This window comes from Vombatus ursinus, unplaced genomic scaffold (assembly GCF_900497805.2).
Source record: "Vombatus ursinus unplaced genomic scaffold, bare-nosed wombat genome assembly UNPS02001287.1, whole genome shotgun sequence".
In the NCBI taxonomy this organism is placed as follows: Eukaryota; Metazoa; Chordata; class Mammalia; order Diprotodontia; family Vombatidae; genus Vombatus; species Vombatus ursinus.
The window spans coordinates 18,112,475-18,124,834 of NW_020941065.1; the positions used below are offsets into that span (position 1 = coordinate 18,112,475).

The 12,360-nt window shown below is 50.5% G+C and overlaps 1 protein-coding gene across 5 annotated transcripts in view; it reads left to right on the forward strand.

The window, feature by feature from the left end:
• MTMR3 (myotubularin related protein 3) overlaps positions 1-12,360 on the forward strand; it is a 193,485-nt gene that overhangs the window by 169,883 nt on the left and 11,242 nt on the right. For all 5 annotated transcript variants that reach the window (XR_003569189.1, XM_027863537.1, XM_027863545.1 and 2 more), the window contains exons 10-15: positions 4,463-4,668; positions 5,352-5,483; positions 6,366-6,477; positions 8,337-8,532; positions 9,744-9,929; positions 11,511-11,681. Coding sequence is in view for 4 of the 5 variants with exons in the window: in XM_027863537.1 (XP_027719338.1) it covers positions 4,463-4,668; positions 5,352-5,483; positions 6,366-6,477; positions 8,337-8,532; positions 9,744-9,929; positions 11,511-11,681 (1,003 nt within the window). In the remaining variant the exon portion in view is untranslated. The remainder of the gene's footprint in view (positions 1-4,462; positions 4,669-5,351; positions 5,484-6,365; positions 6,478-8,336; positions 8,533-9,743; positions 9,930-11,510; positions 11,682-12,360) is intronic.

Genomic DNA, 12,360 nt, shown 5'->3' on the forward strand with positions numbered 1-12,360 from the left:
AGCGACCCTGGAGCAGGCCTCAGAGGACTGAATCGTGGGCAACTGTGGCGGTTTCCAGACTTCTCAACCCAGGAATGCCAAAGACAACGTGGAAGGTCAGTGGGAAAAGTCTGACTGTGGTGAGAGAGGACCTATGTCTCAGCCGCAAGTCCTGACCGTGCCCTCGGGGCAGCAGCTGTTTCCCGAGCTTCTGGTCCACAGACTGAGGGGGAATCGAGTGGCTGATCAGAGGGGGATTGCAAGGATCTCTTTGCCAGGGCTGAGGCAGGAATCTCTTGCTTTGCCTGTGCTTGGATCTGGGTCACAGTTCTGAGGGGCAGTCCTGGGGCTAGGAGGAACGCTGGTGTGGTGGAGCTTGTTGTGGCTGTGGAGAGGAAACACCTTCCCCTTATCATAGCACCTTGGAAGAACTGAAAATTTACAGGTCTCTAGAAGTATCTCTGAAAACAGCTGTACAAACCCCCGAAGCTTGGGACAGTACATTCTCCACATTGGAAGCAGACTTTTACCTTAACAAAGAGTTTAAAACTCAAGTAATTGGCCGGGATCATGAGTAAGCAGCGCAAAAAGAGTCAGACTGTATTATCTTATTTTGGTGACAAAGAAGATCAAAACATACAACCAGAAGAAGACAACGAAGCCAAAGCTCCTACACCCAAAGCCTCCAAGAAAAATATGAATCAGTCCCAGGCCTTGAAAGAGCTCACAAGGGATTTTGAGAAGCAAGTAAAGAGAAGTAGAAAAAAAACTGAGAGTTTTGCAAGAAAATCATGAAAAACAAGTCAACAGCTTGCTAAAGGAGACCCAAAAAAATACTGAAGACAATAACACCTTAAAAAATAGCCTAACCCAAATGGCAAAAGAGGTCCAAAAAGCCATCGAGGAGAAGAATGCCCTAAAAAGCAAAATTGGCCAAATGGAAAAGGAAGTCTAAAAGATTACTGAAGAAAATACTTCTTTAAAAATGAGAACAGAGCAATTGGAGGCTAGTGACTTTATGAGAATTCAGGACACTGTAAAACAAATCCAAAAGAATGAAAAATTAGAAAACAATGTGAAATATCTCATTGGAAAAACAACTGATGTGGAAAATAGATCCAGGAGAGAGAACTTAAAAAAATGATTGGACTGTCCAAGAGGGTCATAGGCCGGAGGAGCAGCAGGGAGAGTAGCCGGGCTGCCTGGGGGGAGGCTCCCTGGAAGTTTTCTGTGCAGGGCTGTGAGCTCAAGACTCAAAGAGTCAATGTGTGACCGTGGGCAGGTTCCCCAACCTGAGCCTCAGTTTCCCTTCTTTGTCATATGAAGGTGTTGAACTCCATAGTCTCTAAGGGCCTTTCCAGCTCTATGATAGATATATTTGGGGTCCAGGGGACAGAGGTCTGTCTCCCTGTGGGAGGGGAAAAAGTAAACCAGGTGTGGAGAAGGCTCTTCCAGAGGCTGAGGTGCGGTGCCAGAGCCACATTGTCAGGCACTGATTGAGTGAGGATGGGTGAGCCTGAAAGGCAGAGCAGTTGCACCGTGTGCGCTGTCTTCCTAACAGAAGGCAGTGCTGCTCTGGGCCTCCTCACCTCATATGTAGCTAGGAGAGGATGACCAGGCATCTTGATTTTTCTGTGGAGTTTTCTAGTTTCTCTTCATTAGAAGCAAAAACACATGTAAAGGACAGAAGAGTGGACTTCAGATTGAGGACTTGGGTTCCAGGTTTGGTACTGTGCACTGTCCTAGCCCTGCAGCGGTGACTCATGTAACTGCTCTGTGCCTCAGTTTCTTCTTCTCTCATTGAAGGCCATGTCTAGAGTTTCTTCCTGCTTAAAATTCTGATGTGCTGAGTCACTTGGTCTCTTAGGTAAGATAGAGATGGCACCTGTCTTCCCTGCCTTGGAGGCATATTGAAGGAAAGGAGTGGTTCTCTTTCAAATGCTGGAGACATGGCAGCTCTGACCCTGGTTTGATGCTGTGTGGCAAGGTTCCTGTTTCATTTGAGGCTCTCGTGGACTTGTCATTTTGGCCTTGTCTCTCTCCACTGCTTTCCTTCACTCTCTGGCCGTTGTGTCTCTGCTCCTGGATAGCTTCGTCTGCCTTTGCACAGCACCTGGGAAAGGGCGCCTGCCGGGCCACGAGAGATGTGCTTCCCCCAGCTTTGTCCTTGCTGGAGGCCAGGGCAAAGCCGTGGCCTCAAGAGACTGACCACATCACTACAGGCACCTGCAGGGAGCCAGCCTGGGAACGTGGTGGAGCCATCGGGATCCCCAGCCTTCTTTCCCACTGCATCCCGAAAGACCCTCTTGGGACCAGCCTGGGGAGGGAGCCTGGACCCTGGGGGACCCCCTGAGGAGAAGGAAAAGTCCCCTTTTCACCTTATTCATTCCTGGACCACCTGAAGACTTGCAGTGATCAGATTCCCAAGGAAGTTCCTCCCAGATACAGAAGATCCCACTGGCTTAGATGTCTTCTCTGACATGGCGCTGCTTTGGTTCCCAGGAGCATTTTCTTTTCTCCAGTCAGATATGCCCAGCTCATTCCCCTGAGCCTCCTGGGATGAGCCTTGGTGTGCCCTGGCCATCCTGCTCTGCCTCATTGCGGGGTGCTGCAGCAGCTCCCCCTTTATTACTGAGAACTGGACCTGAGCACAGGAAAGAGGAACCCTTCCTTCCTGAGCCAGGAAGCCCACCTTCTGTGCAGGAAGCCCCACGTTAGCTCCCATGCAGCTCACACGTGGGCTGTGTCCGTGCCTGTTTCCTTGGTGACCTTTCAGAATGCCACATCCCCTCACCCCCATTTACACAAACCTTAGAAGTCATCTGGTCCAGCACTCTAATTTAAAAGAGGAGGAAGCCAGGCCTGGAAGAGGGAAATGACCCAAGTTCATAGCCCGGGGACCTGACCCCAAATCTCTTGACGTCCTGTCGTGTGCCGCTTCTCAGTTAAGTAGTGACTAAGCGCCCCCGACGTGGGCAGGCCTGTGCTAGGCACCGTAGGACTCTTCCTAAGAAGGCCTGAGCAGTAGGTCTCACCTCTAGGAGCTGATTATCCAATCAGAGCTCCTGAAAGCAGGCTGCTGCGAGGGGGCTTCATGTGTGCCGAGATAAGATCTCATGCCAGCTGGGGACGGTGTGTATGAGGAGGAAAGGCAGGAGCCCGAGGCCTGACTTGGGATCATGAGAGGTGTTAAGCCTAGGTGACACAGAGGTTGGTGCTACTGCTGACCAGGCCGCACACATACACAGGTACAGTGCCAAAAAAAAAAAAACCAGAAAATTATGTTGGGGGTCCACAGACTTGGGCTCTATGAGCCACATCTTCCAGTATTAAGACCCGTTTTTCTAGTGCCTTACAGTTAACATAAGCACTTTCTTTACAGCTGTTTTGAAGGAGAGGTAGAACACTTAGTCTCCCCATTTTCAGGTTCACAAAGGGGAAAGGACTCACCCACAATCATACACACTTGTATTGTTGCCTTTTTGTTTGCTTTAGTGAATTTTTTTCAGTCAGCAAAAACCCAGCTTTTGTTCCTTCTCTTCTCCCCCCTTCCCCACCCCAAGTAAGAAACAAAGAAAAACAAAACCTCTGTTATAAACATGTATAGTCAAGCAAAACAAATTTCCACACTGACCGTGTGTGCAGGAAGAAAAAAGGTTTTCATTCTGTATTGTGAGTCCTTCACCTCCGTATCAGGAGATGGGCAGCATGTTTCATCATAAATCCTTTGGAACTGTGGTTGACCATTACTCTGATCAGAGTTCCTAGGTCTTTCAAAGCTATTTGTCTCACAGTGTTGTTACTGTGCAAATTGTTCCCTTGGTTCTGCTCTCTTCACTCTGTATCCATTTTACAAGTCTCCTCAGATTTCTCCATCTCTCTATGCCTGAAAAAATGAGTCACTGTGGAGTTTTTTTCTTGCATTTCCTGATCCTAATTTAGTCTGGTGAATTTTTTAGATGTTTGCACAAATTGTGCTCTTCCATCATCTTCCACCGCCCTCACGGTCAGACACTTGTAAATAGCAGGCTGGGTCCTGAACTCGATTCTCTTGATCGGGAGCCTAGTGATCTTTCTGTCAGACTGTTCTGGCATTGATTAGCTGTGTAACTTTAGGCAGGATGACGATGACTTTTCCCCTCAAACTTTACATGGCACTGTGCTTTACATCTGTCACACATGAATCATGTTACCGAGCATTCTCGTTGCTCTCTGTGTTACATCCTGACTAGACTCAGTCCCCATCTTGTTAGACTTTCATGTTCTTGTCTGCTAAGTGAGGGGGCTACCTGGCTACAGGCCACTGTTCACTGATTCTGCCTATTTGTCCAGGGTTATGCCCCACCTGATTCCCAAAACATTTGAGACTGGCCTGTGTATGTTTATTTACATAGGAAGGAAATGCCTCCCGGGAAATTTTACATTCATTAAGGAACTACCTTGTAGACCCAGGGGTTCTTTTCATGGCTTCTTCTTTCGCCAGGCACCAAAGTAATGGGGCGGTCATCGCCCGCTGTGGGCAGCCCGAGGTCAGCTGGTGGGGCTGGCGGAATGCTGATGATGAGCACCTTGTGCAGTCTGTGGCCAAAGCCTGTGCCTCTGACTCCAGGTCAAGTAGTGGCAAGATACTGAATGGAAATTGCTCTAGGGAGTTTTCCAATGGAGGTGACCTTTCAGACGTGGAATTTGGTAAGTGAATCAGCCATCTTCATTTTTGATACTAACAGCCTATGGCTTTTCTCTCCCACCCCACCCCCCTGCCCCCACCCCAACTCTGCAGAGTTTGGTACAAGAGCATGAGTGGAAATAATCCCCGTCAGCTTGGCCCAGTTAAGCATTGCTGAATCCTGGCCAAAGGTCAGGTCCTGGAATGGTGGAGGGACAGCAAGTGTTGGAGTTTCTGCTACATGAGCAGAAGACCTTGTTTTACTTTAGCTCTTATTGAAAATCTTTCTGGAAGTATAACGAAAAAGACACTAACTTCCAAATAAGGAAGGAGCTGATTAAGTAGTTTTCCTTATTACTAGCAGTCTTTCCCTCTTTGAACCTCAGTTGCATCATGTTTAAAAAAATAAAATAAAAAGGGTAGGGTGGGGTGTTGAGAAGGGAGCAGATGACTTGGCTTTTAAGGTCCCTTCCAGGTCTCAGCTCTCAAGGCTTTTGTGTGACACTTGAGTGTCTTCTGCTTGGGTTACTTTGCATCATCCAGGACAGTCCAAGTGGGCTGTGGGAGAGTCAGGGAAAAGAGAAGAGAATCCTGTTAACTGAGGTGTCTAAAAGTTGGACTCTGTTTGCCTGTGACTTTTGTTAGAGATGATACCTGGCGAGAATTGGTAACAGAGAAGTAGTTATTTTCTTCTGGTTCTCCTTAGATTCTTCCCTGTCAAATGCTTCTGGAGCAGAGAGCTTAGCTATCCAGCCTCAGAAGCTTCTAATCTTGGATGCGCGGTCCTATGCAGCAGCTGTGGCAAACCGAGCCAAAGGAGGTGGCTGCGAATGCCCAGGTAAGTGGTGGGACCCACGGGCCCCTGGTCCCAGTGAATCCAGCTGCAAGCTTCTTGGTTGGCCTGAGACAAAAGACCAGGGCGCCAGCCCTGTGCTTGTCCTGCTGGTTCCATTGTGGCAGACCTGGGCTTATCTGTTAATTCCTAACATGACAGTTTTGCGGGGGGGAGGTTTCAGAGGGAGATGTGTGGCACATGAAACCCATTGGCATCCTTTCCTTCCTATTTGCTAGCCTTCCTGGTGATAAGGAAAGGAAATCCCCTTCTGTTATTAGGGTCGTTCATGTTTGGAAGCTTATTGTAAATTAAAAAGACCTTCTCAGTGCTTCTGGGATTCCTTGCATATATACTGGTGGCTGCCCCTCAAGCCTGCTCCTCCTTGGGGTCTCTGGGGTGCACAGAGGAGTCTACAGCCACGGTCTCTCTGGGAAGGCCTAAAATAACCCTTCTTCTGGGCAGGGGAGAGGACCTGGCCAGAATTTGTCCCTCTGGGCCTCTTCTGTTTCCTGTGTGAGAGGCTGAGCTGGTATTGGAAAATGGGAATGCCTCACCATCTTTTACAGAGTGTTATTCCAGCCAGGGCAGAGGCCCTTAGCTCAGGGACCCTCTCATGCCACATTGGCATGGGGAGAGGGGAGTGTGGCACCACACACACACACTCACACACACTCACACACCCCTTACCCCAGCTGCTTTAGAGCACAGGGTAGGCGCTGCCTCCTAATGAAGGCCTTGTTCTCATTGCTAGCCCCCCAGGCCTCATTGTGGCCTCCTTCTACGGCTGTAGGGGTGGGTTTAATAGCAGGCCTTTGTTCCCTTTCCCTGGTTGTGTGGCTTCCTAATTCAGCGTGCTTGTGTTCTCTTTCTTGTTGTTTTCTCCAGAGTATTATCCCAACTGCGAAGTGGTATTTATGGGGATGGCAAACATTCATTCAATTCGGAAGAGCTTTCAGTCCCTGCGGCTGCTCTGTACGCAGATGCCCGATCCGGGAAAGTAAGTGTTGGCCTCCCTGCCCTGTGTTCCCGTGCCTCTGCCCTGAGACCCTTCCATCAGGGCCCCCGCCTCTCTTGCAGGGGAGCTCTCCTTGTCCTGTTTGTTTGGGGAGCGAGACCCTCTTTCTTCCACACCAGCTCAAAGGAAAAATAGAGCCAAAAATTAGGCCCTTGTGAAGTGTTTAAAGATGGAGAAAACAAATGCTGATCATCAGAGTAGAAAGCTTGTCCTGTCAGTTTTCCTGCAACCTCTTCATCTTCTGCTGGTGTTATTTTGGCCACGGGGAGTTTATCCCAACAGTTCCTATCTCTGAGGCCCTTGATGTTTGCCAGGTACACTTCATCCACATTTGAGATGCACCACAACATTGTGAACCAGATATGCTTTTACTATGCTTTAACACATGAGGGAAACTGAGGCTGAGAGAATGAAATGACTTGCTCAGGGTCTCTCAGCCAGCCATTGTCACCACTAGGACTCAGACTCCTCCAGACCTTTCTCCATGGCATCAGACACTGGTATCATTCACATACTAACATTTCCCCTACTCCTGACATGCTCTGGTTCATGTAGGCTCTGTCCCAGAGAGAAGGAAGGTTCGTTCTTTTCCAGGAGTTACTTCTGAGGCAGTGCTGGCCAGCCAGCATTAGCCGGAAGCTTCCCCAAACTCACCGTGGAGCAGTGAGTTCTGCTGTGGGGTGGCCATGTCAGGTGAATACGTGTGCCGGCCTCCCCCTTACAGGCCAAGAGCTTTCCCTTAACGTTTTGTGATTATGAGAGATGCCTAGGCATTTGACGAACTCGCACCTTGGCAGACCAGCTGCACTTGTTCTCAGTGACCGTTTGAATAGCATTGATGAAAGGGGAGTCTGTTTGCAAGAGAACCCTGATAGAATCCTGCGAACACTTCCCCTCCTCCGTTTCCCACGAAGCTTAGTGTGCTGCCTGAGGCAGCAGAGAGGCCTGGCCAGCACAGGGGCATTGCCTGTAGTGGTCCTGCAGAATGGTCAGGGCTGCCCTCCTCTTCTCTGTGCCTGCCTTCTGCCACCGCATCACGCTGCCTGAGCGGTGTGGGCAGCTCCCATGATGAGAGTTCTGGAGGGTTCCCACAGCCCTTGTCCTATGGGAGGTCGCCAGGGAGGAGCCAGACCTGGCCTGTGAGTAAGTGGAGGAGTGCGCGCTCTCAATGCCGCTGTCCACCTCGCCCGCTGAGGGCTCGCTGCACAGTACCAAGGTGCTTCTTGCACTCCTGCCCTTTGGGGCCAAGCAGAATGAGCTGGACAGCCCTCATGTCCACCTTCAGTTGATGATAAACAGAGGTGATGATGATGATGATGGTGTTGGTGATGACTGCCAAGGAGCTAATTAGCTCCAGAGTAAGCAAGAATGTGCAGAGGAAGTTGGAACTGGAATAATACTTTGTTAGGCTGGCTGCGCTTGGGGTGGGAGAGCTCCCCCAAAGACCAGGGGCTGAGCCAGAGGTGCTGCCACAGTGTTCCCGTCCTGCACATAATGGTTGCAGGGTGGGCTCTGAGGCTGATGTCCCCAGGATTTGCCCCGGCCGTGCACCTGTCACTGAGGCCCAGCCTCCTGTGCTCACTGAGTCTCCTGGAGGTCTCTGGTGCATTATTACTTGTGCCTGTTCCTGATCTCCTCTTAGTGTGGGGATGCAGGCAAGATCCCTGGACTAGGGCACACTCGTGGATGATTCTCCAGTTTCTTGTTTGATTGTTCAGCATTTCAACGGACAAAGTAACTTATATTTGCTCTCTAATTTGCTGCGTTTTGTAAGCCTGTTGCAGGAAACAGACAGGCTTGAGTGCTCCCCCGTCATCCCAGATCTGTCTCTGTCTCTCTAGTTGGCTTTCTGCTCTCGAAAGTACCAAGTGGCTGCAGCACCTATCGGTGCTGCTGAAGTCGGCCCTGCTGGTTGTCCATGCTGTGGACCGCGATCAGCGGCCAGTGTTGGTACACTGCTCTGATGGCTGGGATCGGACCCCCCAGATTGTGGCACTGTCCAAGCTCCTGCTTGATCCCTACTACCGAACCATAGAGGTGTGTATGGAGAGACAGGTTTGTTGTCCAAAATGGGGGTCGGTTCTTGGAGGGGGAAGCCTTCTATGGCTGCTGTCTCAGCCTCCAGCACCTGTTGCTGTTCCTCTGCTTGGGAGTAGTCAGGACAGGTGGGAACCTGCAACCTCGAGGCCACGTGTGCCCTTCTAGGTCCTCAGGTGTGGCCTTTTGGCTGAGTCTAAGCTTTACAGAAGAAATCCTTTTATTAAGGGGATTTGTTCTGTGAAGTTTGGACTCGGTCAAAGGGCCACATGTGGCATTGAGGCCGCAGTTTCCCCACCCTTGATTTAAGAGCTCCCTGCTGCCCGTTGGATAAAGTCCTAGTGCCCTTTGCTGGCATTCCATGCCTTCTGCTTTCAGTATCACTTCATACCAACCCCCTGTCACATAGCTGCACTTCATCTAAGCTAGAGTGCTTGTCCTCCTCTGAATGCAGCTCATTCTTCACCTCTGTGCCTTTGTTCAAGCCGTTCTCTGCTGGCATCTCCCATCTGTGTATGGCATCTTCCTCGTCCTTTACAGCCCAACTCCAGTGATGCTTCTACCATGAAGCCTTCCCTGGTCTCCTCAGGTAGAGGCGATCTTTCTCTCCTCTGATTGTGGAGCAAATTGTTCTCCCTTTCCAGGTTCTCATTTGTATTAGAGTTATCTGTATACCTGCCTTCCCTCCCCCCGGCCCCCTGCCAGCAAGCAGCCTAATTTGTCTCTGTACCTCCTGCTCTGGGGCCTTGAACCTTCTGGGCACTGGATGAATGAAAGGATGACAGTGAATTACTCTGGAGATTGTGACAGCTGCATTTCCATTCATCCTCATTGGTTTGGTCCCATACAGGGTGATGTGGGGTATCAGCAGTTACTTGTGCTCTCCCCAAGTCAGACAGCCAGAGGGGGCCAGGGCCTGTTTGCCCTGGGCACCTGGCCTGCTGAGGAACGGGGAGGATCACCCCAGAGAAATGTCATGTGTTCAGGGCACTGTGACTCCAGAAATATTGTTTGCATTACTGGGCCCTATCAGAGGAAGTATCTAAGAAATTTGGGTTAACAGGAGCTGCTGGCTTGTCAGGGCAGATAAATCCTGGGGCCGGGGGAGCCCATCTAGTGACCCTCAAGTTCCACTTTGAGGATGTGAAAAAGAAGAGATGGGGCTTCCCCTGCACCAGGCAGCAGTGACGGATCTGCTTCTCTCCCCCCAGGGCTTCCAGGTGCTCGTGGAGATGGAATGGCTGGATTTTGGCCATAAGTTTGCTGATCGCTGTGGCCACGGGGAAAACTCAGACGATCTGAATGAGCGTTGTCCTGTGTTTCTGCAGTGGCTGGACTGTGTCCACCAGCTCCAGAGGCAGTTTCCTTGCTCTTTTGAATTCAATGAAGCATTCCTTGTGAGTGCGGGGCTCTCTGATTAGGTGGGGCTACAAGCTTGAGAGTGGGGGGGGGGGGGGGAGGCAGGCCTGCAGGAGAAGCTCTTTTCTCTTTCCTGTTAAATGTCGTTGCCACTTAGAGAGGCTCACCAGAAAAGGGCAGGGTAGGAGGAAGGCAGGTACAAAGGCAGAACCTCGGAAGAGAAATCAGCTGCATGATCTCTGACGCAGCCCAGAGGACCAAGGTGAATGGCCAGAATGGCCATTGGAAGGTGCAGTAAAAGAACATGGCATGCTCTTTCTCCGCTTGGATTTTGGCCTGTCTTTGTGATAGAAATGTGCTGTGAGGGAGAGGAAGGGGGTCTACCTGCTGCAAATCACCCAAGTTCTTTGGGCCTTGTTCTCCTTATCTGTAAAAGGAGAAGAATGATACCTTTAGTAAACAGAGCGATTATGAGAGGATCGAACAAAAACTTATAGAGACATACCACCACCACCCCATTGCATATATGATTAAATGTACATGTATGGTGTGTGTGTGTGTGAGAGAGAGAGAGAGAGAGAGAGAGAGAAGTGAGGCACCTTGGTGGAGTGAAGAGAGTCAGGAAGGCCTTCACTGCTCACTGCTAGGGGCAGTGCTCACAAATGGTCTCTGTGACCGTGAGATGCAGAGTTGGCTCCTCCTCTTTGCTTCCTAGTCCCCAAGATCAGTGACATCACGGGTCTAGAACAGAAGGGGCATGTGTATACACACCAAACACCTTACAGCCCTTCAGGTGTCATAGGAGCATTTAGTGTTATTCCTTCTCCTCGTAACTATAGCCACCGTCTGTTGTCATCAAGTCTGGGCTTTGTTGTGCATGGTTGCCTGAGACTCTAGGAGATGGGGTTTCCCCCTTTGGCCTGCAGCAGAGGAGGTGCGATGGCAGGAGGTACTGCTTGCCAGGACTCACCCCCTAGAGTCGTCTTGAGCAGCCTTCTCATTGGGAGCCCCGACCATCTGACCCCCATGCCAGCTCTCCTCTCTTGTAGAGTGTTTTTATGTGGGGATGTGGGAGGCAGACGGGAAGTCAGGTAGCATTTGGGCAAGGGGCCTGGAGATCCCTTTCAGTTCTAATGTCTGTGACTTTTATTAGAACTCAGCAAAATTAGAGAAGAGATCCAGTGAACAGCCTTAGGATAGCGTGGTTTGGCGTGTTTTTTCTGGGGCTACAGGTAGGCCTCCTGTTTCACAGCACTGAGGCTGCTTAAGGTTTACATAGCAAGAGGCTCCTAATTTATGGTTGATTTTGGTGGAGGAGGAGGTCATTTTCCCTGTTGTGAGATTCTGAGCAAAGAAGACCTTCCGTTAGGTTACCTCTCTGTGGTGTCTCTGGGCCTTTGGATTGGCTCAGGAGTGATCTGTGTTGAAGATGAAGACTGTCCGTGTACAGTCTTTGGGGGTGAGCTTTCTGCAGTGGCATGCTGGGCTCCTCACACAAGGCCAGAGGGGGCTGGGCCCACCTTCACAGTAGTGGAAGACAAAGTGGTTCCTGGGGATGCTTTGGTTTGGGCAAGGGCCCGCCTTCCCGCTTTTGACGCTGCTCTGATGGCTCTCTGCAGGTCAAGTTGGTACAACACACCTACTCTTGCCTCTTTGGAACATTCCTGTGCAACAACGCGAAGGAGAGAGGAGAAAAACACACTCAGGAACGGACCTGCTCCGTCTGGTCTCTGCTTCGGGCGGCCAACAAGGCCTTCAAGAACCTGCTCTATTCTTCTCAGTCAGAAACTGTGCGTATGTCTCAACCTTCCCCGAAGACTCATAGGGAGAGCTCAGGGCCTGGGGCACGGGTGGGGGCAGCCAAGAGGAGTGTGGGGCACCGTGGCACTCCCCCTTGGCTCCCTTCTCTCCATTTAAAACCTGTTTCCTGAAAAGACCGTGACTGTGAGCAGAATCCACTTCGTGTTTGACCCCCACCTAGTGATAGCCATGTTTGTAGAGACTTGGAAACCATAGAAAGCATGTTCTAGTCTGTAGCGCAGCAATTCTCCGAAGCAGGCAGAGTGAGTGTTTTTATCCTCAAAGTATTGAGGTGAAAAGGGAGGCCCATTGTGGGTCTCCCTTTGTGAATGACTAAAGATGGCCAAACCAGGCCTAGAGCACCAGGCTTCATGACCCCCAGACTGTGCCTTTGGGGTCAGACTGCCTTCACTGCCCTCTGGCTGTGCCTCGTGTGTTTGGCCCTACGGCCCAGAGAGGGAGCTTAGCCCATCATTGCATTTGCTCTCACATCACACACAGGATGGGGCTGCCATCCAGCCTGGGATGCCTTCCTCTGGCTGCAGATTATTCTAGTTACTACGGTGATCTTTTTGTATCTTTGAAATGAAAAGCCGAAATTAAGAGCTGACTGTGTTAGGAAGTGTGTGTGTGTGTGTGTGTGTGTGTGTGTGTGTGTGTGTGTGTGTG